Source organism: Anomaloglossus baeobatrachus, chromosome 5 (genome assembly GCF_048569485.1).
Source record: "Anomaloglossus baeobatrachus isolate aAnoBae1 chromosome 5, aAnoBae1.hap1, whole genome shotgun sequence".
Taxonomy (NCBI): Eukaryota; Metazoa; Chordata; class Amphibia; order Anura; family Aromobatidae; genus Anomaloglossus; species Anomaloglossus baeobatrachus.
The window spans coordinates 395,228,721-395,255,177 of record NC_134357.1 but is presented as its reverse complement, the minus strand read 5'-3'; the positions used below and the strand labels follow the sequence as shown (position 1 = coordinate 395,255,177).

At 48.9% G+C, this 26,457-nt stretch overlaps 1 protein-coding gene across 4 annotated transcripts in view; it reads right to left on the bottom strand.

Moving 5' to 3' along the window:
* The window catches only part of RAPGEFL1 (Rap guanine nucleotide exchange factor like 1), a 136,486-nt gene that overhangs the window by 66,252 nt on the left and 43,777 nt on the right, over positions 1–26,457 (bottom strand). For all 4 annotated transcript variants that reach the window (XM_075350148.1, XM_075350149.1, XM_075350147.1 and 1 more), the window contains 2 exons: positions 23,976–24,091; positions 19,822–19,989 (listed from right to left, as the gene is read on the bottom strand). In XM_075350148.1, coding sequence (XP_075206263.1) covers positions 19,822–19,989; positions 23,976–24,091 — 284 coding nt within the window. The remainder of the gene's footprint in view (positions 1–19,821; positions 19,990–23,975; positions 24,092–26,457) is intronic.

Here is a 26,457-nt window from a genome sequence, read left to right as displayed (position 1 = left end):
CGTCGCTCTGATAAACAACGCAATCCATTTGGCGGATTCCGTTGTTTCCCATAAACTTATATGAGCGTCGGATTGTGACTGATGCCCTTGCGTTGCATCCTCCGCCCGACTGATCAGTCGTGGATTTACTGACCGTCGGGCGGCAGGAACGCAGAGAGAAACTTTTTTTGAGCAGCAGAATCCTTATGATTTCGCTGCGCATGCTCTCTCTTGGCGGCCGAACAATCAGCTTCTGTGAGCGATCAGCTGATCTTCCGGCCGCTGGCTAATGAGTGCGATCAGCTGATTGTTCACAATAGCCGGCCTCTGGGAGATCATCTGATCGCTCTCAAAAGCCGGCGGCCGGCTATTGTGAATGATCAGCTGATTGTTCTCTCTCTCATTTTACAACAGAATCCGCTTTCTAATTCCAATTATTGTCATCCGTTGTACAACGCATCAGTCACAAGCGTCAAGCAACACATGTGACTGATGCAAAACAACGGAAATGTGAACCTAGCCTTACTTGTCTCACACTGGTAACACCCCTTTTATTTAAAATAATCTTTTGAGGCGGAGTTATCTTCCAGGCAACATCTGACTCATAGCCTGGAACAGCTCATTTACATAAAGTGATAAAAGATGATTTTTCCACAACAAGGCATCTGATATGAGACATAACGGTAAGACTATTGACAGCATTCTATAACCTGTATGCCCATATTAACATTTTAAAAAGGTCAAAGTGGTGACAGATTCCCTTTAAGATTCCCTGGTTATTGAGCCATTATTGAAACTACTCAATGGGGGACACTATTTTAAAGGCATAGGCAAGGAAAAGTTATACTCAGCATTGTTTGCTGACAATATTATATTATTCATTAATCAACCCAAAAGAGAACTTCCTAGTATACTCCGGCAGATAGACATTTTTGGTTCCTTCGCAGGTTGTAAGCTCAATACGTCAAAGTGCAAATGCTGATCTTAAAACAGAGTCGAAAAACTCTAATTGGGGGGATAATATACACGGTATTCTGATAGCTAAATCCTCAATTAAGTGTCTAGGAATCGAATTAGGGCAGCAAACGGAATCGGTATATTCTCTAAATTACACCCCTTTAATTGGGAAAATAGAGCAGGAACAGGCATGGGCATAAAGGCATGGGCTGGACTACTGTTGACATTACTTGGAAGGAATCACCTCATTAAAATTATGAGCTTTTTGAAGTTACTATACCCATTACAGACCATTTACCTGTTGCTGAAGAACACTGATGTAAATAGATTGGATAAGATACTTAAGGTCTTTCTGTGGAGAGGTAAAAGACCTAGGATTAGTGCTGAAAAGTTGATGTTACCTTTCGAAAAGGGGGGGACCAAGATGCCAAACATTAGGGGTTACAACCTTGCATGCTTGATGCATCATATAATGGACTGGCTGAGGAAATCAAGTTGTTACTCAGATATTGGAGTGCAATCAGAGTTTTGTAGACCATGGGATTTGGGAGCTCTACTTCATACTTCTCTTTCAAACATCCCCAACATAATGAAATACTGAATGATCTGCAGAGACATGGTGATGGCATGGATGGCATGGAAGGCAGTAAGAAAAAATTTGACCTGTGTTGGCAGATCTCCAAATATCTGAATATCTGGGCTTATCCAGACTTCCCGGCCCCCTACTCGCTCAATGTGGATTAGGCTGGTAAATGCTACCTCTTCGTTCGAATACTTTGTTTTTAAGAATAGGGGTGTCCACAAAAATTTGAAAAGGTCTGGGGTGGCTGGCTGGAATCCCCGTTGACTGGGGGGTATGAGCAGGTCCTCAGATCTGGTCAGGGCCGCCATCAGGGCATTACTAGTGAGACTGGTGTATAGTGGCAAAAGAACACTGCCGGTTCCTCTGCTGCAGCTGTGACTGTGGTGGGGGGGGGCCCGGTGAAGAGAGGGGGCCTGGCTGAGCCAGGGACAATTACATAGCTTTATTAAGGCCTGGGCCAGCCGGGCCCTCCCCCCTCTTCACCGGGCCCCCCCCACCACAGTCACAGCTGCAGCAGAGGAACCGGCAGTGTTCTTTTGCCACTATACACATGGCTTATCTGCATCGCACGCAAATTAGCCACGTGTGCTGGATATATCGGGTATACCGCTGCATACCCGGTATGTAGGGGGCGGGGGGGGGCGGCTGGCAGTGCATCTACCCTGGGCGCAGCTGTGAGGGGGGCGCTGTCGCGCTGCCTGATGCGGCAGTGTAAAGTCTCCCCGCTGCGTTTGCCGCCCTGTAGTGAGAGCCGGCTATTCTCTGAGCGCGGCTGCTGATTCTATGAGTGCGCTGACAGCCGCACTCATAGAATCTGCAGCACGCGGCTCCCACTGCTCAATTGTCCTTGTGTCTGTCAGTCAGACGCGAGGACAATTGATTAACGCTGGCGCTGACTTCCGGGTCAGAGCGACGGCTGTCATGTGACCAGGTCAGCTGATCACACTGCTGACCTGGAAGTCAGGGCCGCAGCGTGGAGGCGGCAGAGGGCGCTGAAAAGTGCTCCAGTGGAGCTGAAGACACGGAAGAGAAACAGTATGGGGTGAGAAGGGGGTATCTATGGAAACAGGTCTTTCCCCCACCCTCTCTCCACCATACTATCTGTGGACAGAGTATGGTCGGAAGAGAGGGTGGGGAGAGAGAAATTTCTTTGGAAACAGTATGGGGAAAGAGAGGATAAGGGGTCATGCATGTGGAGAGAGAGGATGAGGAGTGATGCATGGGGAGAGAGGGTGAGGGGTGGTGCATGAGGGGAGGTGCATGGGGGAGAGGATAAGGGGTGATGCATGGGGGGACAGAGGATGAGGGGTGATACGTGGGGTGACAGAGGATGAGGGGTGATGCATGGTGAGAGAGAAGATGAGGGGTGATGCATGGGGAGAGAGAGGATGAGGGGTGATGCATGGGGAGAGAGAGGATGAGGGGTGATGTATGGGGAGAGAGAGGATGAGGGGTGATGTATGGGGAGAGAGAGGATGAGGGGTGATGTATGAGGAGAGAGGGGATGAGGGGTAATGTATGGGGAGAGACAGGATGAGGGGTGATGTATGGGGAGAGACAGGATGAGGGGTGATGTATGGGGAGAGACAGGATGAGGGGTGATATATGGGGAGAGAGAGGATGAGTGGTGATGTATGGGGAGAGAGAGGATGAGGGGTGATGTATGAGGAGAGACAGGATGTGGAGCGAACTGGAAATAAATTTTGAGGACACAGAATAAAGAGTGACATAGTATGAGGAGCAAGTGGGCAGGATGGGGAGTGAGGGGAAAAGTATATGGACACACAGGAGGTAGTGCGGAGACAGTAAGGGATGAGAAGAATGTGAGGGGGCACAAAATAGAGACTGGGTAGTGGAGGGGTGTGGTATGGAGAGGGGGCAGAATGGGAGGACAGTGTGAAGCCATAGCAAGGAGGGGGAGTGTGATGAGGGCACAGTATAAAGACTGGGCAGTATAAGGGGACACAGTGTAAAGGACAGTGTGAATATTAGGCTCAGTATAGAAAGACAGGCAGTGTGGAGGGCATGTACCATAAGAGGGACAGTGTGGGGTCATATTTTGTGCAGAGAACACAATAAGAGGGGCCATTATTTATTCTGGGGCACAGTGTAGGTCAGATATTTTTAAATAGGTATATTATAATCATTCTGCTATTTTTAGGGCCATCGTGTCGGGATGTGCTGCAGAAGACCGGAGAAGATGGAAATCTGCAGAGACGAGATGTCAATGTGAAAAGTCATCATGGCGTCAGGACAAAATGAAGAATAGAAAGAAATGACTCAGAGGCAACATCATCTATAAGGTACCTGAATGTAAATATTTATTTGTGATACTGACTGTGTCATCATTAGGTCTGAGTCCCACTTGTGCATTGCTTCTTATGAGAGCGCAATAGTAACTGATCAGCTCATTATGGTGCAGGTGGCCAGAAATGCTTATTTCTGGATCTGCTCCGTCCTCTGATAGTGTCCGCGGCCGGGTACTGCACATCAGCCTCATTGATTTTAATAGTAGGCTGCTGCCACTATCAGAAGACGGAGCAGATCCGGAACTGAGCACTTCTGGCCACCACTGGCATGGCACTTAGAACAGGCAATTGGCTGGGGTGCCAGACCCCGACCAATCAGACATTGGTGATCTATCCTAAGGAGACAGATAATCGCTCTGTGAACCGAAGACGATGATCACCGGGGGTGGTGGAAGGGCGTTATGTAGTGGGGCGGTGTAGAGGGTGTTATGGAGCGGGGCGGTGTAGAGGGTGTTATGGAGCGGGGCGGTGTAGAGGGTGTTATGGAGCGGGACGGTCTAGAAGGTTTTATGGAGCGGGGCGGTGTAGAGGGTGTTATGGAGTGGCGCGGTGTAGAGGGTGTTATGGAGCGGGGCAGTGTAGAGGGTGTTATGGAGTGGGGCGGTGTAGAGGGTGTTATAGAGCGGGCGGTGTAGAGGGTGTTATGGAGCGGGGCGGTGTAGAGGGTGTTATGGAGCGGGGCGGTGTAGAGGGTGTTATGGAGCGGGACGGTCTAGAAGGTTTTATGGAGCGGGGCGGTGTAGAGGGTGTTATGGAGTGGCGCGGTGTAGAGGGTGTTATGGAGCGGGTCAGTGTAGAGGGTGTTATGGAGTGGGGCGGTGTAGAGGGTGTTATAGAGCGGGCGGTGTAGAGGGTGTTATGGAGCGGGGCGGTGTAGAAGGTTTTATGGAGCACGGCGGTGTAGAGGGTGTTATGGAGCGGGCCGGTATAGAGGGTGTTATGGAGCGGGGCGGTGTAGAGGGTGTTATGGAGCGGGGCGGTGTAGAGGGTGTATTATTGAGAGAGGCGGTATAGAGTGTGTATTATTGAGCAGGGAGGTGTAGAGCGTGTATTATGGAAAGAGGAGGTGTAGGTGATGTGTTATGGAGAGGGGCGATGTAGAAGGTGCATTATGGAGAGGGGCAGGCGATGTAGATGGTGTATTATTACTTTTCTGAGGGAACTACTTCATTTTCTAGAACAACTTCAAGGGTGCTAAGACTTTTGGCCATGACTGTGTGTGTGTGTGTGTGTGTAATATATATATATATATATATATATATATATATATATATACATATATATATATGTGTGGTTTTCCAAGAGTGATGGCGGACTGTGGAAGGTTTGCGAGGTGCAGGCGGAGCCGGGGTGGAGCCTGGGTGGAGTCTAAGTGGGGCCCCATAATTTTGCCAGTATGGGGCCCTGAAATTCCTAGTGGCGGCCCTGGATCTGGTATAAAAGATTTGGCAGGTGCCTAACTTTGCTTCCTAGCACGGTCTCGATGGGGCCGCAACCCTTGTGCCTTTCCGTCCCTCTGACAGTACTCCCGAATAGGTCAAAGAGCTAGTTCCTTTCCTAGTTCAGATTTGTTTATATTTTGTACTATTGATTCTATTACAAAGCTGATTATCTCATTGTATATTATACACCTTAAATCTTATAATTGCTAATTTAAGTGTTAAGATATACATGGGTTATATCAGGGGTCTCAAACACGCGGCCCGCGGGCCGCATGCGGCCCCTCAGGCTGCGTTCGTGCGGCCCCCAGGCCCGTGCCCCTGTTCACTATCGCAGCAGGGGCCGCAGCCACTGTCTGCGCTTTATGTCAGATAAATGTATTGCCGGCACTACGCTCTCCCGCCGGCAATACAATCATCCGACATAAATCACCGACAGTGGCTGCAGCCCCTGCACCAGCCAAGATAGTGAACAGGGGCACGGGCCTGGGGGCCGCACGAAGCAGAGATGAGGCAGCCGAGGGAATGCGGGACAGGTGAGAAGAATGGTGGTTTTTTTTTGTGTGTATGTGAAGGACAGCACATTAACCCCTTAGCGACCTATGACGTACTGGGTACATCATGGCTCCCTGGTACTTAAGGACCCATGACTTACCCAGTACGTCATGGTGAAATCGCAGCCCCGGTGGCTTTGCAAATACCTTAGATTCGGGGAGGAGGGGACCTCTGCTTGATCTCAGGAGGGGTGGTTGTGAGGTAAATCCGGAGATATGACGATAAATCATGATACTCAAGTATGTCAGGAAGCCCTCTCCTGGTGTCACCCCCCCTTTCCTTCACACAACTGGTTTAGCAACAAATCCCATGGCCATGTCCTGTGATATGGAAATTAGGTGGCTTAGGGACAATGGACACAGGATGACTCCCTGCCGTGACCCTGTAGTGGGGGCTGCTAGCTAGTTAGCAAGGCTATGGAAATAGCCAGACAGAACGACTCCAGTAAAAAATGGTTCATATCTCGCAAGCCATATTTCCGATAAATATGGCAACCATAAAAATGGTGTCTCCGCATGTGGACGATGCCGGCACCCCCTTTTTATGGGAGCAGGACATTGGGAAATGCCCCAGGCGTGATATCAGCCAATGGGGAACTGGCAGACAGGTCATGAGTCCCCTCGTTCTGTAGCTAAATTCATAACTGTCACAATGAGAGCATTGGCGTCCGCCTACGACGCTCCCAGGCCAAGTTATGGCCATATTCCATGTTGTGGATTTTGTCCATAACTCCAGCCAGGGGTGGAGCAGTGCTCCCTCTGAGGTCACTAAGGTAGGAGGGGACCTGGATTGCCCAGGTTGATAACCCTACTTCGGCCATTTTCCAGTGTTCTTCTGCTCGGGGGCCTGGTTGGGAAAGACCTGTGAGGGAGTTCCTGGAAACCTGGCCTACAGCGCCCCCCTGTGGCCAGACGCAACAAGGTAACTGCTGGAACTGTGTATGCCTGTTTGTAACCCATGCTTTGATTGTAACTGTACTCTGACATATGTATATTCTGTAGATTCCCTATTGTATATATTGTAGTTTCTAGTGTGCTTTAGGCTGATTAAATTATATAATTAATCTTGGGCTGTTCTGTTATCTCGATCTTGAATCCCACGTCTGTGTGTTCGGCTAATAGTTACCGTAAATCGGTTGGTGGCAGCGAATTGTGCCAAGGATTATTGTGGGGAGGCCAGTGAGATTCGGGGAGATTTTATATATTCCGCCCGCGGAGGTCGGGGGAATATATACCTTACTCTCACCGGGGACCCTTCAATAATCGGCATAAGTAGTATAGCGGCCTCCTTGCTTATTGTCGGGCAATTCCATAATTGGCCTGACTATAAGAGGGGCGCTAGAGAGCGCATCACGTGCTCTGTCTGTCGGTCGGGAGGTATAAAGGAGGGGTGACCCCCACTTGTTACCCCCCGATTGTGTCGTACTGGTAGCCAGCGCGGGGGATTTCTGAGTGACCCCCCCGGTGGTTTGTGACATATTGGTGGCATAGCGGTGGGATCGAGATAATAGTGTGTGTGAGTGTGAGACCCATACTCCCAGACACTAAAGACTGCCTGCAGCAGCTGTGGCTGCTGGGGTCTTCAGACTAGCTCAACACTAGAGTGTCAGAGTGCAGATACTGTAAGGTGTGTGGAGGCATCAGGTGTCAGTTCTGTGTCAGTGACCAAAAGTCTGCAAGAATGGCTGATGGCACCAGGAGCAGAGCTATGCAACTGGCCAATGCTAAAGCAGGAGCCGAAGAGAGGGAGGACGGTGCTGTGGACAGCAATGAGGAGGTTGCCCACGAGTCCTCCAGGAGCTCGACGCCAGAAAACCGTTCTGCCGAGGACATTGCGCAACCTGGCACTGCTGGACAAGATGAGGAGGAGCTCACCCAAGGTTCCTCAACGAGCCAGATGCCAGCCCTCCGCTCTGAAAGGGACAGTGAATCACCAGGCTCCGCAGCGTGCCGCAGATCACCACGTGCCATTCCACCGAGCCTGGGAGGCTCGGATAGCCTTCTTCAAATGGCTATGGCCCTTCTCCAGGCTGGAGACCAGAAGGGCTACAAGGAACTCCTGGCAGAGCGCAGGGCAGAGCGGCAGGCAGCGCGTGACGCTGAGGCTGCGGAGCGGCACGCAGAGCGTGAGGCTGCGGAGCGAGAGCGGCAGGCAGCGCGTGAAGAGCGAGAGCGACAGGCAGACCGTGACTACCAGCTGCAGCTAGCTCAGCTCCGGCCCTCATCAGCCACATGTGACCTTCGAGACACCAAACTTCCAAAGGTCCGTGTTGAGGACTTCCCAGTGCTGGAGAAGGATGGAGACTTGGACTCTTTCTTGACTGCTTTTGAACGGACTTGCTTACAGCACCATCTGAACAAGGACCAGTGGGCCAAATACCTGACCCCCCGTTTAAGGGGTAAGGCCCTGGATATCCTTGGGGACTTGCCTGCTGAGGCAGATCAGGGCTACGACACCATCAAGCGGGCCCTGATCCAACAGTACAACCTCACTCCAGAGTCCTACCGCAAGAAGTTCCGGAGCCTACAGAAGGGACCAAAGGACTCCTGGGCTGACCACCGGCGGGCACTTGCCCGAGCTGCCGACCACTGGACCCAAGGCCTGCAGCTTTCCACCGGACCGGAGATCCTGGACTTGTTCATCACGGAGCAACTCTTGTGGAACTGCCCTGAGGATCTCCGCCAGTTCATCCGAGACCAGAAGCCAAAGGGGTCCACGGCTACAGCTGCCCTTGCCGATGACTACACCAACAACCGGGCCCCTGAGGCCAGGAGAGCAGCCACCAGCAGCACCTGGAGAGGGGGTAAGATGAACTCTGCGACTGCCCCACCTGCCCCTAGACTGCAGGGGGTGTCCCCCTCAACTCCCCTCTCCAGGCCCGTGGCAGAGCCAAGACGGTGCCACCAGTGCAACCTACCTGGACACTTCAAGGCCATGTGCCCTCAGCGTCCCAAGGCCCCGGCTCCGTCCCCGTCCCAAGGGCCGCCCAAGGTGTATTGTGTGGGTGGGGGTGGTGGTAGGTCCCTGGACAGCTTCCAACCTGTCACCGTCGGCCGGTCTGTGACCATAGGACTGCGAGACAGCGCCTCGGAGGTGACTCTGGTGCGGCCTGACATGGTGTCCCCCCAAGACTTGATCCCTGAAAAAACCCTCGCTGTCTCCGGGATTGGAGGCACTGACCCGGCGCTGCCTGTTGCTGACATTTATGTGGACTGGGGCGCAGGGCGGGGGGTGAGGGAGGTGGGGGTAACTGATCGGATCCCCGCAAACGTGCTACTTGGGACAGATTTGGGGCAGATAACCTCCCAGTTTGGGCCCCCACCAAGGGCTGAACCTTCAGCCAGTACGGACATGACTCCTGACAATGTTAATGTGTTATCTATGAATGATGTGAGAGAGGGGGGAGTGAACTCTGATATTTCTGCTTGCATAGACACCATAGACACACACTCAGCGGCAGCTGTGACAGGGGAGGGGGTCAGAGAAAGGTGTGACAATGCCTCTACAAGTAACCAGCCTGTGAGCTGGGATCTGTTGCCCTCTGCAGGGATAAGCAGAGAGCAGGGTGCTGCAGGGGGAGGACCAGTGTGTGGGGTGGGGGCTACCACAGCAAATGTGGGGTCCCCAGAGATTTCACAGCGGGGTTCTGTTGCTGCAGGAGGGGAACAGGCAGGTGAGATTGGGGCCGGTCCAGGAGCGGAAGTGCTCCCAGGTAAGATCTCGGTGCATGGTTCCCCCACAACCGGGGTGTCAGGAAGCCAGGTAGGTCTGCCTGAACCGGCGACTTGGTCAGGAACGGAGGAGGAGCAGGCACGACCCACGGTCGCAGCGGCTGTGGCCGCTGTCACCCGCAGTGGGAGTGCTGGAAGCCAAGGGGCCTCCCGGAGGTCCGATAGCTCTTCCCCTTCTGACCAAGTGGCAGCCGAGTCAGGTGGAGGCCAGGACACAGGTCCCGGGGTACTGACTGAAGATGTGACAGTCTCGTCGATTCTGGCCACATCTAGTCAGGGGTTTCAGGCAGCGTTAGAGGCTGACGACAGCCTGAAAGCTCTTAAGGAGCAGGCGGCACAGCCTCCCTCGGACTCGGACCCGGAGCGAGTGGTCTGGGACCAAGGACGGCTGTACCGGGCCACGGTCCAGCAGGGTTCACCGGAGGCGTGGCCCAGGGACCGACAGTTGGTGGTACCCTATCCGTTCCGGACGGAGTTGTTGCGGATCGCACATGAGATTCCGATGGCCGGACACCTAGGGATCGCTAAGACCAAGGCCAGGTTAAACCAGCATTTCTACTGGCCAAAAATGGGGGCCGATGTGGCTGCCTACTGCCGTTCGTGTGAAACCTGTCAGAGAGTGGGGAAGGCGGGGCCACACCCCAAAGCCCCACTAGTATCTCTGCCAATCATCGATGAGCCTTTCAGGAGGGTGGCTGTGGATCTGGTCGGCCCGCTGGCCATCCCCAGCAGCTCCGGGAAACGCTTCATACTGACGGTAGTGGACTATGCCACCCGGTACCCAGAAGCAGTGGCCTTGTCGTCCATTCGGGCTGACAAGGTGGCCACCGCATTGCTGGAGATTTTCTCCCGAGTGGGTTTTCCCCAGGAAATGCTCACTGACCGGGGGACCCAATTCATGTCCCAGCTGATGGAGGCCCTCTGTAAGCAAGTCCAGGTGCGACATCTGGTGGCCAGCCCGTACCATCCACAGACTAATGGCCTGTGCGAGCGGTTCAATGGCACCTTAAAGCAGATGCTTAAGATGTTGGTCGACTCCCATGGGCGTGACTGGGAGCGGTATCTCCCACACCTGTTATTTGCTTACCGGGAGGTTCCACAGGCCTCAACAGGATTCTCACCGTTTGAGCTCCTGTACGGGCGACGTGTGCGGGGCCCCCTGGCTCTGGTGAAAGAGGCTTGGGAAGGGGATTTGGCCACCCCTGGAGTGTCGGTTATCGAGTATGTCATGCGCTTCCGGGACAAAATGCAGGCCTTGACGCAACTGGTACACGACAATATGGCTCAAGCCCAGGCCGATCAGAAGCGTTGGTACGACCAGAACGCTTGTGAGAGGACCTACCAAGTGGGTCAAAAGGTGTGGGTACTGGTCCCCGTACCACAGGACAAGCTTCAGGCAGCCTGGGAAGGCCCATACCTCGTGTACCAGCAGCTCAACCCTGTAACGTACCTGGTCACCCTGGACCCTGCCCGTGGAAGGCGGAAGCCCTTCCATGTGAACATGATGAAGGCACATCATGAGCGGGAGGCATGTGCGCTCCCCGTGTGCAACCTGCCCGAGGAGGGAGAAGCGGAAACCCTCTTGGATATGCTAGCCCAGGGTAGGGCAGGCGGATCCATTGAGGATGTGGAGGTTGGCCACCAGCTCTTGGAGGACCAACGGTCCCAGCTGTGGGCCACCCTACACCCCTTCCGGGGGTTGTTTACCAACCAGCCCGGAAGGACTGACTTGGCTGTCCATCACGTGGACACTGGGGATCATCCCCCGATCCGGCGTTCAGCATATCGGGTCTCCCTGGAGGTGCAGCAACACATGCGCCAGGAGATTGACGAGATGCTGAAGCTGGGGGTGATCCAGGCATCCAACAGCGCTTGGGCCTCGCCTGTAGTCCTCGTCCCTAAGAAGGACCGAACCACTCGGTTCTGCGTGGACTACAGGGGGCTCAATGCGGTCACGGTCGCCGATGCGTACCCAATGCCACGCATCGATGACCTGCTCGATCAGTTGGCCGGGGCTCAGTACCTGACCATCATGGATCTGAGCCGGGGATATTGGCAGATCCCCCTGACTCGCAAGGCCAGGGAACGCTCTGCCTTTATTACCCCATTTGGACTGTACGAGTCCACGGTGATGCCATTCGGGATGAGGAATGCCCCTGCCACTTTCCAGCGGATGGTCAACACCCTGCTCAAGGGACTTGAAGGGTACGCGGCCGCGTACCTGGATGACATTGCCGTCTTCAGTCCCACCTGGGAGGACCACCTAGAGCATCTAGCACAGGTGCTCAGGCGGATCCACCGGGCAGGTTTGACCATCAAGCCGGGAAAGTGTCAGCTGGCCATGAGCGAGGTCCAGTACCTCGGTCACCGGGTAGGTGGGAGAACACTGAAGCCCGAGCCTGAGAAAGTGGAAGCCATCGCATCCTGGCCCACCCCCAGGACCAAGAAGCAGGTGATGTCCTTCTTGGGGACCGCTGGGTACTATAGGAGGTTTGTTCCATGCTATAGTAGCCTGGCAAAGCCCTTGACGGACCTCACCAAGAAGAAGCTGCCCTCTGCAGTCGATTGGACAATGGACTGCGAGACAGCCTTCCGGGCCCTAAAGGACGCCCTGTCCAGCCCGCCCGTGCTACAGGCAGCCGACTTCACGCGGCCGTTTGTAGTACAGACCGACGCCAGTGACTTCGGCCTCGGTGCGGTGCTCAGCCAGGTGGACTCTGCGAGCCAAGAGCACCCAGTCTTGTACCTGAGCAGGAAGCTGTTACCAAGGGAAGTTGCCTATTCCACGATGGAGAAGGAGTGCCTGGCCATAGTGTGGGCCCTGCAGCGTCTGCAACCCTATCTATACGGGCGCCACTTCATCGTGGAGACGGACCACAACCCCCTCAGCTGGTTGCACACCGTCTCTGGGACGAATGGGCGATTGTTGCGATGGAGCCTTGCGCTCCAGCAATACAACTTCACCATTCGCCACAAAAGGGGCCGTGACCACGGTAACGCAGACGGGCTGTCCCGACAAGGAGAGGTCGCGGACGGGCGCACGGGGGAACACCGGAGTGTGCTGCCCCCTAGCGCCCTCAAAAGGGGGGAGGTGTGAGGTAAATCCGGAGATATGACGATAAATCATGATACTCAAGTATGTCAGGAAGCCCTCTCCTGGTGTCACCCCCCCTTTCCTTCACACAACTGGTTTAGCAACAAATCCCATGGCCATGTCCTGTGATATGGAAATTAGGTGGCTTAGGGACAATGGACACAGGATGACTCCCTGCCGTGACCCTGTAGTGGGGGCTGCTAGCTAGTTAGCAAGGCTATGGAAATAGCCAGACAGAACGACTCCAGTAAAAAATGCTTCATATCTCGCAAGCCATATTTCCGATAAATATGGCAACCATAAAAATGGTGTCTCCGCATGTGGACGATGCCGGCACCCCCTTTTTATGGGAGCAGGACATTGGGAAATGCCCCAGGCGTGATATCAGCCAATGGGGAACTGGCAGACAGGTCATGAGTCCCCTCGTTCTGTAGCTAAATTCATAACTGTCACAATGAGAGCATTGGCGTCCGCCTACGACGCTCCCAGGCCAAGTTATGGCCATATTCCATGTTGTGGATTTTGTCCATAACTCCAGCCAGGGGTGGAGCAGTGCTCCCTCTGAGGTCACTAAGGTAGGAGGGGACCTGGATTGCCCAGGTTGATAACCCTACTTCGGCCATTTTCCAGTGTTCTTCTGCTCGGGGGCCTGGTTGGGAAAGACCTGTGAGGGAGTTCCTGGAAACCTGGCCTACAGCGCCCCCCTGTGGCCAGACGCAACAACGTAACTGCTGGAACTGTGTATGCCTGTTTGTAACCCATGCTTTGATTGTAACTGTACTCTGACATATGTATATTCTGTAGATTCCCTATTGTATATATTGTAGTTTCTAGTGTGCTTTAGGCTGATTAAATTATATAATTAATCTTGGGCTGTTCTGTTATCTCGATCTTGAATCCCACGTCTGTGTGTTCGGCTAATAGTTACCGTAAATCGGTTGGTGGCAGCGAATTGTGCCAAGGATTATTGTGGGGAGGCCAGTGAGATTCGGGGAGATTTTATATATTCCGCCCGCGGAGGTCGGGGGAATATATACCTTACTCTCACCGGGGACCCTTCAATAATCGGCATAAGTAGTATAGCGGCCTCCTTGCTTATTGTCGGGCAATTCCATAATTGGCCTGACTATAAGAGGGGCGCTAGAGAGCGCATCACGTGCTCTGTCTGTCGGTCGGGAGGTATAAAGGAGGGGTGACCCCCACTTGTTACCCCCCGATTGTGTCGTACTGGTAGCCAGCGCGGGGGATTTCTGAGTGACCCCCCCGGTGGTTTGTGACAGTGGTGTCTCCTCCCCGTATCTACGGAAGCTGTGATTGGCTGACGAACACCGCTCAGCCAATCACAGCCACTGTAATGTTTCAGCCATTGAAAATGGTTGAAACATTGAAATCCAGCCATGGTCAGTGCAGCTATAGCACTGATCATTGGCTGGAGCTGGGTGACCTCTGTTTCACCCGCCCCCAGCTCTGATTGGACAGACCGGCCTTGTGACCGATATCTCCAATCACTGTGGATTTGGGGCCGGAGACCGCTCCCCTCAGCTTCACTCTGGCATCTTTGGAAGGTGAGGGGAGCGATCGGTAGGTTAAGCCACTGCCCACCCCCCATTACTACAGGATGGGGAGAAAGTGCGCACATTACTATTGGATGGGGATAAGGCTGGGGACATTACTATAGGATTGGGACATTACAAGGATGGGCACAATACTATTGAATGGGGACATTATTACTATAGACTGGGGACAAGGCTGGGGACATTACTATAGGATGGGGACATTACAAGGATGGGCACAATACTATTGGATGGGGACATTATTACTATAGACTGGGGACAAGGTGAGCACATTACTATAGGATAGGGACTAGGATGGGCACAGTACTACAGGATAGGGACATTACTACAAGGGGACAAGGATGGAAAACATTACTATAGAATAGGGATAATGCTGGGGACATTACTATAGGATGGGGACAAGGTTGGCACATTACTATAGGATGGGCACATTACTATAGAATGGGGACATTACTATAGGATGGGACAGTACTATAGGATGGGGACATTGCTACAAGGGGACAAGGATGGGGAACATTACTATAAGATGGGGGACAAGGATGGACACATTACTATAGATTGGGGACATTACTATAGGATGGGAACAAGGATGAAAACATTAGTACAGGATGGGCACATTACGATAAGATGGGGACAAGGCTGGGGACATTACTATAGGATGGGGACTAGGATGAGGCACATTACTACAAGATGGGGACAAGGATGGGGAACATTACTTTAGGATGGGGACTAGGATGAGCACATTACTGTGGGATGGGGACTAGGATGGGGCACAATACTACAAGGGGACAAGGATGGACACGTTACAACAAGATGGGGAACATTACTAAAAGATGTTGGTCTAAATTTCTCTAAAGTGCTAATTCTAAGACTGTTAGTTACAAGAAAGGAATAAAATGTAAAAATATATATATTTTTTTATATTTAAACAAAGAACGTGCACGTTTGCTATAATAAACAAGTGAAAATGTTCACAATCAGTGATCCATAGGTGTGTAAAAAAAATGATATTATATATGGTACCAATAAAAATGTCACTTTGTCCTGCAAAGAATGCGGCCCCCCAAATTATTTTTTTTCCTCTGTGCGGCCCATACACCCAGTCGAGTTTGAGACCCCTGGGTAATATTATCTATTCTTATGTATAATACTTTTGCCAGTTTTATGTTATATACATCCTTCAATAAAACGAGTTTAAAAAAATCGAGACTTCTCACTGGGTCGGGAGAACAGACACTTTTTACGGAATGGCGCGAGAAGGGGTAAAGTCAGAACATAGATGGTTAACATGCCAGGAAGTGGTGGATAAGTATGGGCTATCTCCCTGTAAATTCATACGATATGCTCAAGTTAATAGAGGCATTATGCAGCTCCTTAAAGATGTTAAGAAGGAGCAGATATCCAATGAATTGGATTTGGTCATAATGAGAGACATCAGCGAAAAACATATCTGTGCTATACAAAGATTTAAGGTACCGTAGGTTTTGGTTCCACTCAGTTCAGAGAAGGCTTTTGGAGCTTGGGCCAGGCAGTTGGGGGATGCAGAGGTGGGGGAGAAGGTAGTTCAAGGGTGGATGACGCTGAGGAAAACTGATATCAATGAAGGTTGGAGAGATACACACGTTTGGCTGATACATAGAGCTATATATGGTTTTAATATTCCGAACACTCCATGTCCAAACAAGTTGCTATACCGCCCCAAGTGCAAGATGGCAAAAACAGGTATGGTCCATGGATTATGGCAATGCACTGAGATTCAGAAATTATGGAAAAAGGTACAAGGTTAATTGAGACTGTACAGGGAGTAAAGGTGGAGCTGAACCCCATGCTATGGCTCTTCCATTACAGAAGTTTGGGGGGGAGGGAGCGACAGGAAGACACAAGGTAAAAGGTTATCAATATTATTCCATAGTATATCTATGATCACGTAAATGAAAATAATTATTTTTTACAAGTTTGGTATCTCTATAATCATACTAACCTGAAATAAAATGCTGCCAGGTCATTTTAACCACACAATGAATGCTGTAAAGACTAGTACATTGATGGTACGGAATGGTGTTATAGCTACAGAAAGGCTCATACAGGAAAGTCGAGGAAAACATAAGAAAGCTATGGCTCTTGAAGGGAAGGGAGGACAACAAATGCAGAAAAAGTAGAAGATAGTCTGATCACAAATGGCTAAAGGTTTCATGCTTATGTGGTCATATGTAGAACTCTACATTTTGTTCTACAGTACTTGCATTTTTTCTTACTGCAGCCAATTAGGGGAAAACATCACAAAAACGTCACCCCTAGACTTTGTAAAAAAAAAAAACCCTAAGAAATACTCCAAGCCAACGTCGCCAATGTATAATACACATTTATTTTTATCTATGTTTAGTACAGAGAGACTCTGGTACAAAACAGACTTTCCCATTGTAATTATTCACCAGGGAGCCTTTCTGTCTTTCAGACTCCCTTCTGAATAATTTTATAACCGTGCTGTTTTCTAGGCAGCAGTCTGGTGGTAGATCCTTAGTAAACAATTTGGCGGTAGGTAACTACACGGGATCTCCAAGCTCTTGTGATGATGGATCACCACCACTCACATTAAGTAGAAGGGCTTATGGCAAATGTTCGAACACGCCATCAGCAAATCCAATGCATCTTATAGGAGGAAGAAGACGATACTAAAAATGAGGCAGCAGCCTGATAGTGGATCCTTAGTAAACAATTTTGTGGTAGGTAACTACACAGGATCTCCAAGCTCTTCTGATGATGGAGCACCACCAGTCACACTAAGTAGAAAGGTTTATGGCAAATGTTCGAACATGCTATCAGCAAATCCAATGCATCTTATAGGAGGAAGAAGACAATACTAAAAATGGACTATCTACTGTATATATTTCTGAAGTCATTGGTATTGGAAGAGACCTGCAATAAGATGACCTTGGAGCATATTTATTAAGACTGCCATACTGCATGGTGGTGTGCCATACAGCTAATCGTAGTCTACGCCTCAATTCTCAACATGACCTACTTGCTGATAAAAACAGTGCAATGAATGCTTTAAAAACAAAATAAAAAAAAATAGCAGAAATACGTGTTTTTTCACCATTTTTGCACTAGTGTAAAAAAGGGTTCATGTGATCACTCTTCTTTACAATACATTTGCACCAAATAAATGCCCCCATTATGTTTCCTGTTGGAGTTCTCTAATGTAATTAACTATCAAGGCTTGTTGTCCAGCTGTAATAAAATACCGCAAGAAAAATGTCCCTTAGGGTTGGATTGCTGTTAAGAGTAGTATTTCGGAGGTGTTTACAGGTAACGTTCTCACTCCACCGCTTGTCAGTGTGACAGATGAAGGATGGGGATAAGCTATGGTTACCGGCTATGCATACTGTAATTTTGGCATGTAGGAGATAGGATTACGCATGACCTATCGCCTGTTAAGTGTAGGTCATTCAGTGAATTTTACAGCCGCCATCTCTCCTGTATACACAAGAGTTAACGTCCCCTTTATTTTACAAAAGAAGAGCACAAAGACATACTCTGACAGCCCCTTCAACTCCCTGTGACACAATGATGCTCACAAGCATTGACAGGTCTTCCCTCAGATATGGAGTTCTAGCAGTGCTCCCTCCGCCTCCACAGCACGCACACAGACACACGCATATACCCAGGCAGCGCTGAGCTCCGAACATGCATGATCACGCTGGGCCGACCCCTCCCTTCTATCACTCCACACACGTTCAATCATGTGCACACATAGTGACAGGATCACACTAGCAGCGACAGACTCCTACTCCAGAGATGCTCCCAACCCCCATTGTCATCCCTCAGTTTTTTTTACTCCTACTACATTTCAGATAAAATCAGCAGGTAAGATAATATTCTATACCGTATATTTTATATAATACCTTAAAATCTGGAAGCTCCACAGCAGACTTAAGGAGGTTAACCACTATTTTAACATTGATAGCCTATCCTTAGAACAGGTCATCAACGTATGATAGGCTGGGGTCAGACACCGCGCCCCCCACCGATCAGTTGTTCCTTGGTGCTGGTTCGCGGCAGCAGGCTGTCGGAAATGCTCAGTTCCAGAGCTGCCTCGTCAGCTGATAGTGGCTGTGGCCGGGTAGTGCACATCCATCTCCCATTAAAATCAAAAGGAGGCGGATGTGCATAACCCGGCCACGGCTGCTATCAGAAGACCAACAGCTCCAGAAATGAGCATTTACGGCCACCTGCTGCCGCTGACCACACTGAGAACGGCTGATCAGCGGGGATGTTAGACCCCGGTGACTCAGACATTGATGACCTATCCTAAGGATAGGCCATCAATGTAAAAGTAATGGAAAACGTCTCTAAGTGGATACGCCGGCACTACTCAGGCTCATGCTCGTTAAGATATGGGCCCCGCTACACTTATTATTTCAATGACCCGGCCCAAGAGCAATCACTACAGAATAATGGAAGTGTGCCTTCCATGAATGACAATTATGCAAACTCAAAATTACACACCGGTTGACTGATCTCTGTTGTAGATAAATATCACATACATGTAGGGTGATTCAAAAAGGTTAGAGCAAAATTATTGCCTACCTATTCATAACTAAAAGAACATAACACAAATGTATTAACGGGAAAATACATCCTACCTATCCAGGTTTTATCTACACACTACAATTGTTCAAAGAGATTTCCATTGGTGATACGGCAGGTGACAATGTGGTAGTCCAGTCCTGCCTCGACGTGTACCAGCATATAATCGTATACGGACTCCACTGTTTCAGTAATGCATTTTCTAGGGTCATTCAGATCCTGTGGCTGGAGGCTTTCTTGATGTAGCCCGACAGAAAGAAATCACAAAGTGTATAGCTTAAAGCATAACCATAGATTTAATTTTTAGTTCAGAAATCAATAATACACATAAAAATAAGCAACTTTGTAATATATCTTATCAGACAAATTTGCTTCTTTCTCTGCCAGAATTGATTTGTCATTATCAAAATTGAGATAGGAGATGGCAATTGTTACTGATGAGATTCTATGTAGGCAAAAGCGGGTGGAGATTGGCATCTAGCTCCTCCCTCTGATTCTAGCTCCTCCCTCTGATTCTAGCTCCTCCCTCTGCAGATAGCTCCTTTCATTGTCATAGAATCTCATCAGCAACAACTGCCATCTCCTATCTCAGTAATGGGAAAGTCTTCACTGAATACAGATTTTACCTCAGAATTGAGAATGTTGCTAATGGCTGATCAATTATGGCAGAAAAAGAAGCAAATCTGTCTGCTAACATATATTACAAAGCTGATTATTTTCATGTGACTATTGATTTATAAAATAAAAATTAAAACAACAGTTACACTTTAAATCATGAATGTTCTCGTAAAATACGCCATACTTTGGTTTGTGCCACCTGTAGTTACACTTGAATCCTGGTTATTGTCGCTTCTGAAGTCATAAACACTCAGTAGTTTCGAATTGCTTGACCCAACGTGCAATGCAGTTTCTATGCGGAGGGCATTTACCAAATTTATTCTGAAAGTTTCACTGTACTGTCACAACAGAACCCATTCTTGCAAATTTCAACAAGAGCAATCACGACTCACCACCAGCGCTGGTAACGGCAACCAAGATAAGAGGCTCCTCTCTCTGTCCTTGTTCCTCCGAATACTGTAGTTTTTCCGAAACAGAGCTGAGGATGTCAGAAACAGAGGCAGAAAGTCGACTCCGAATGGTAACATAAGAATGATCGGGCATGTAGACTCTGCAGAAGACTGGTGGCAGAAAAAATGAGAATATTACAAGACAGCAAGGATAGAGTTGGGCATGAAGGTCGAACACCGTAGACTTGTGCCAGGCAAAACGTCAATTTCTTTAAACTATTGTAACTATTATGTCAGTAAAAGGGAACTACTACATTTTTCCTCTTTGACAAGACTAAAGGCTGCTTTACACGCTGCGACATCGCTAGCATTTGCTAGCGATGTCGAGCGCGATAGCACTCGCCCCCGTCGTTGTAACGATATGTGGTGATCGCTGCCGTAGCGAACATTATCGTTATGGCAGCGTCACACGCACATACCTGCTATGCGACGTCGCTGTAACCGGCGAACCGCCTCCTTTCTAAGGGGGCGGTTCGTTCAGCGTCACAGCGACGTCACAGCAGCGTCACTGAACCACCGCCCAATAGAAAAGGAGGGGAGGAGATGAGTAGCCGGAACATGCCGCCCACCTCCTTCCTTCCTCCTTTTCCGGTGGACGCAGGTAAGGAGATGTTTGTCGTTCCAGCAGCGTCACACATAGCGATATGTGCTGCCGCAGAAACGACAAACAACATCGTTACTGCAGCAGCAACGATATTTGGGAAGAAGGGGGCAAGTCACCGATGAGTAATTTTGAACGTTTTTGTGACGATTCAAAATCGCTAATAGGTGTCACACACAATGACATCGCTAAAGCGGCCGGATGTGCGTCACAAATTCCGTGACCCCAACGAGATGGCTTTAGCGATCTCGTAGCGTGTAAAGCCACCTTAAGGTGATAGATTACGTGTTAGGGGCAAACTATCAAAGATTCATTTATGAATTTTGTAGGCATAGTGGTTCTTCTTATGTTCTGCTATGGTGCATTTCCATGTGTATGTACATTTCCCATTGAAAAAAATGATTTTGGAAATCGGTGGACACAGTTTTTTAGTCATGGATATTTATTGCCAAATTAATTAGAGTATATGGTACAATTTAAAACTATTGTTCCCACTAAGCAGACCATTTTTCTAGCTATCTACAAAGAATGATACCAAAGAAAAGATGCCAGCAGACACATTATTTGTACTATTACAAGGTAAATTTCATCTTAAAGTTAAGTCTCAAAAGAAGGGATTATTAACATTTGGTCTGATAGTGACCCGTACTGTTATCCATAGGCATTGGAGGACATCACAGTCCCCGACCCTGGAAGAGTGGTTTGGGAAGAGGGCCAGCCTTTACAAGATGGAAGACCTGACTGCTGAGATTAATGGCTCAACAGATAAATTCTGGCAATTATGGAGTCCTTGGGTTCTGTTCTTAAGGCCCCGTCACACTAAGCAACATCGCTAGCAACATCGCTGGTAACGAACAACTTTTGTGACGTTGCTAGCGATGTTGCTGTGTGTGACATCCAGCAACAACCTGGCCCCTGCTGTGAGGTCGTTGGTTGTTGCTGAATGTCCTGGGCCATTTTTTAGTTGTTGCTGTCCTGCTGTGAAGCACAGATCGCTGTGTGTGACAGCGAGACAGCAACAACTAAATGTGCAGGCAGCAGGAGCCGGCTTCTGCTGAGGCTGGTAACTAATGTAAACATCGGGTAACCAAGAAGCCCTGTCCTTGGTTACCCGATATTTACCTTTGATACCAGCCTCCTCCGCTCTCACTGCCTGTGCTGCCGGCTCCTGCTCTGTGCACATGTAGCTGCAGCACACATCAGGTAATTAACCCGATGTGTGCTGTAGCTAGGAGAGCAAGGAGCCAGCGCTAAGCATTGTGCGCTGCTCCCTGCTCTGTGCACATTTAGCTGCAGCACACATCAGGCAATTAACCCGATGTGTGCTGTAACTAGGAGAGCAAGGAGCCAGCGCTCAGTGTGCGCTGCTCCCTGCTCTGTGCACATTTAGCTGCAGCACACATCGGGTTAATTAACCTGATGTGTGCTGTAACTAGGAGACTGGGGGCTGGTCACTTGTTGCTGGTGAGCTCACCAGCAACTCGTGTAGCCACGCTCCAGCGATCCCTGCCAGGTCAGGTTGCTGGTGGGATCGCTGGAGCGTCGCAGTGTGACAGCTCACCAGCAACCTCCTAGCAACTTACCAGCGATCCCTATCGTTGTTGGGATCGCTGGTAAGTTGCTTAGTGTGACTGGACCTTTAGACTCTCCTGCATTTAGATCCCTATTTCCTAGTTACTGAGGGAACAATTACCTCCCTTCATGTGGGCTCTCTTTCCCTGGCCTGTACACCTTTATGTGTCCACTTGTAGCACGGCCTGAGGTTCGGAGAGGGTGCGAGGGGCTTTCTCTGTGTGATGGGAGCTGAGTCTCTTTACATAGATGGCTCCCTGTTAGGCGCTTCCCTCCCCCCCTTTTTTTTCCCATTTGCTCCTCTGCCTTCCCATTTCCTTCTTCTTATCTCCTCCTTTTCATTCTTTCTTTCCTCATCTCTCCTTGCTTATTTCTAAAAGCTTTGCTTGCAATGACTATTGATCCATTGCTACAACCTTTGTAGAGGTTTCTGATGTTGTATCTAATTGCCAATCCTTATCCAATCGGGCACTCACATTTTCAAAGATAGGCTATGTTCACACAGGGCTTTTTTATTCTAAATTTTTGCTGCGTTTTTTAGCTGCAGATTTGCCTTGGTTTTATGCAAATCCATGCTAATAAAAAGCTGCTTTTTATAGTCCCAGCAAAGTCTAAGAGATTTCTGAAATCTCATGCACACACACAAACACATCAGAATTTTTTCCTGACTGTTTTGTCAAATACTTGCGTTTTTGGTCAGGTTTTTAAAGAATGAGCATGTCAATTCTTTGCTGCAGATTTGCTGTGTTTTTTCATTGATACAACTCATTTTGAAGGAAAAAAGCAGCAAATTCGCACTAAATCTGCAGCAAAATCCCCACTAATAAACGCATGAAAAACGCACAAAAAAATGCACCAAAAACGCAGAATACTCAAAGGAGATTTCCTGCCACAAGATCAGGTTTTGATCAGGAAAAAAACTTACCAAAAAAAGCCCAGAACATAGCCATACATTGTTACAGCTGTTTATGTTTTGATATGTATTCTTTGTATGGTTATCTTTGTTATTAAAAAAAAAATATTAAAAAGAGATTAACACTAAATTTCATCTTACTGCAATATTTTTCCCTTCTTGTATCCATGGAGTACACAGACAACCATGAATAGAGGTGAGAACTTGTCTTTTCAAATAGAGAAAATACTACAACAAAGAGGGTCACACCCTTCTAAATGTACCCGCGAAATCCTTTTATAACATTCGCACACTCTTAGCCGGAAAACCAAAAACATCTGGATTGCAAAGAAAACAAGTGGTAGTTCTAGTCCGCACTCGTCATCCTCGACATACCCAACCCTTCAGACTGTTAATTAAACACATGTCACCATCCACACTTACGACATTTCTGCTCTATCCCGGAAAACTAAGCACATTTGCACAGATAATATTTTCTGTGGGTCAAAAAATAGCCATTGCAGTGGAGTCTGGCTATCTGCCATAGGGTGGCACTGATGAAGCCAATGTATAAGACATAGAATTAATAGGCCTATAAAAACAGTCTGCTCTTCTTTCCCTGAGATGACGTAAAGAGAAATAAAGTGGCAATAACTCTTGGTTTTAAAGCAAGAAGCTTGGATTACTATACTGCATTGGCCAAACCTTTGTTCCATAGCAAGCAGGCAGATACAGACATTCAGCTCTAGTTGGCAACTCCCGCTGACTTCAACATGATCTGTTCAGCCATCTATAGAGGTCTCTAGACAATACAAGGGTCCGACAGGTGGCATTTTACCTCTCAGACCCTTTGTTTCTCCCAGAGGTGTATGCCAGCTGCTTCCCTCCCCCCTTTTGCAAATAGCATATGTGTTCACTTGAGCAAGATATCCATATTAATAGAGAAGCATGGCTTGATAGCAGCTATTAAAGGTCTATGGCCTGTTTGGTTACAGCTACGGTTTCCAGTTAGTGCAAAAATAGGAAACTTACTCTCATCAGAGCCTCTGAATGCTACCCGAGGCTGGAGGCAGGAGTCGATCCGGCGGAAATGTCTGAAAAGAGGCTTGACTTGTTTAGAACAAGGAGCGGCACTGCCATCTGTGAGCCTGAATGTAGAAGATGAGATATTGTGACGAGTCTCCTAATGTTACAATTATATATCCATATCAAATGATATTACAAAGTACTAATAATGATGTTTTATAAGTAACTAACGTTAAGGTAACAGAAGCCCAGACTTCCTCATGATTTAATCTCATATTTGGTCCCAAAGAGGGAATCTCAAGCAACTCTTGCAGAAGGGCTAGGGGCATTCATTTTGTAATGTCCATAAGGCAACTCTCTGCATACATTGCTTGCTGTTTACAGTACTGTTCAAACGTTTTAGGCAGGTTTGTAAAAAATATTTTTCTCAGCATTGATCACACCAAAAAATGGGCAATGTTGAGTACCAAAGATGAAGTGGTCAACCAAAGAAATCTAGTGCTGCAGATAAAAGACACATCATGCTTACTTCACCTTCAAAATCGGAAGATGTCCAACAGTGCCATCAGCTCAAAACTTACAGCAACCAGTGGAACCCAACTACATCCCTCTACTATTCAGAGGTATCTGACCAGAAGTGATCTTCATGGAAGAATTGAGGCCAAAAACCATACCTTCAATATGGAAAAAAGGCCAAGTGACTCAACTAGTGCAAAAAAAAATGGCAGCAGGTGCTCAAGACAGATGAGTCAAAATATGAAACATTTGGCTATAACAGAAGGTAGGTGCTCCAAAGGGCTGCAGAGTACTACAATAATGAGTGTCAGCAGCAGTAGTGATGCATTGATGAAGGTTCCTTGCAGGTTTGAGGCAAATGGAGTTATGGATTTGGTCAGGATAAATGGTGTCCTCAATACTGAGAAATGCAGGCAGATATCTATCATGCAATACCATCAGGGAGACATCTGATTGGTTAAACATTTATTCTGCTACAGGAGAACATCACAAAACATAAAGCTAATGTCATTAAGGCCATAGTTCCATTTGTGTATGACACGTGCGAATCTCGCATCGGTATCACCCGGCACAGCCTGACGCTCTCAGGACACGAGCGTCTCAGCTGCATAGAACTACATGCAGCCGACCCCCACCTGTCAGGAGAGTGTGCAGCCGCAAGACTCGTGCGAGTCATACGCAAGTGGAACTCTGGCCAAAGCTATCTTCAGCGGAATGAAGAACAAGGAGTTTTAGAAGTGATGATGTGGCCCCCCACAGAGCCCTGATCTAAACATCATCAAGTCTGCGTGTTAGGGGTGCTTCACACACAGCGAGCTCGCTGCCGAGATCGCTGCTGAGTCACGCTTTTTGTGACGCAGCAGTGACCTCATTAGCGATCTCGCTGTGTGTGACACTGAGCAGCGATCTGGCCCCTGCTGCGAGATCGCTGCTCGTTACACACAGCCCTGGTTCGTTTTCTTCAAAGCCGCTCTCCTGCTGTGACACACAGATCGCTGTGTGTGACAGCAAGAGAGCGACAAATGAAGCGAGCAGGGAGCAGGAGCCGGCGTCTGACAGCTGAGGTAAGCTGTATCCAAGATAAACATCGGGTAACCAAGGTGGTTACCCGATATTTACCTTAGTTACCAGCATCTGCAGCTCTCACGCTGCCTGTGCTGCCGGCTCCGGCTCTCTGCACATGTAGCTGCTGTACACATCGGGTTAATTAACCCGATGTGTACAGCAGCTAGGAGAGCAAGGAGCCAGCGCTAAGCAGTGTGCGCGGCTCCCTGCTCTCTGCACATGTAGCTGCATTACACATCGGGTTAATTAACCCGATGTGTACTGTAGCTATGGTAGGAGAGCAAGGAGCCAGCGCTCAGTGTGCGCGGCTCCCTGCTCCCTGCACACACAGCTGTGCGCTGGTAACTAATGTAAACATCGGGTAACCATACCCGATGTTTACCTTAGTTACCAGTCTCCGCAGCTTCCAGACGGCAGCTCCGTGCAAGCGCAGCGTCGCTTGCACGTCGCTGCTGGCTGGGGGCTGTTCACTGGTCGCTGGTGAGATCTGCCTGTTTGACAGCTCACCAGCGACCATGTAGCGATGCAGCAGCGATCCTGACCAGGTCAGATCGCTGGTCGGATCGCTGCTGCATCGCTAAGTGTGAAGGTACCCTTAGTATATATATAAAGAGATAGAAGGACTTGTGTAAACCTTCACCCAATCTAATCTAATCTGTGGTTAGTTCTCTAAAATGTTTGGAACAACCTTCCCACTGAGATACTTCAAAAACTGTGTGCAAATGTACAGTACCTATAAAAATTAATGGTTTCATGTTATTTTGAAAGCAAAGCATGGTCACACCAAAAATTGATTTGATTTAGATTTCTCTAAATTATTAACACTTTTATTTTTGGAAGATTTCTCACTTTGCAGCATTTTTCCACACCTACCTGAAACTTTTGCACTGTACTATATTTACCTGAT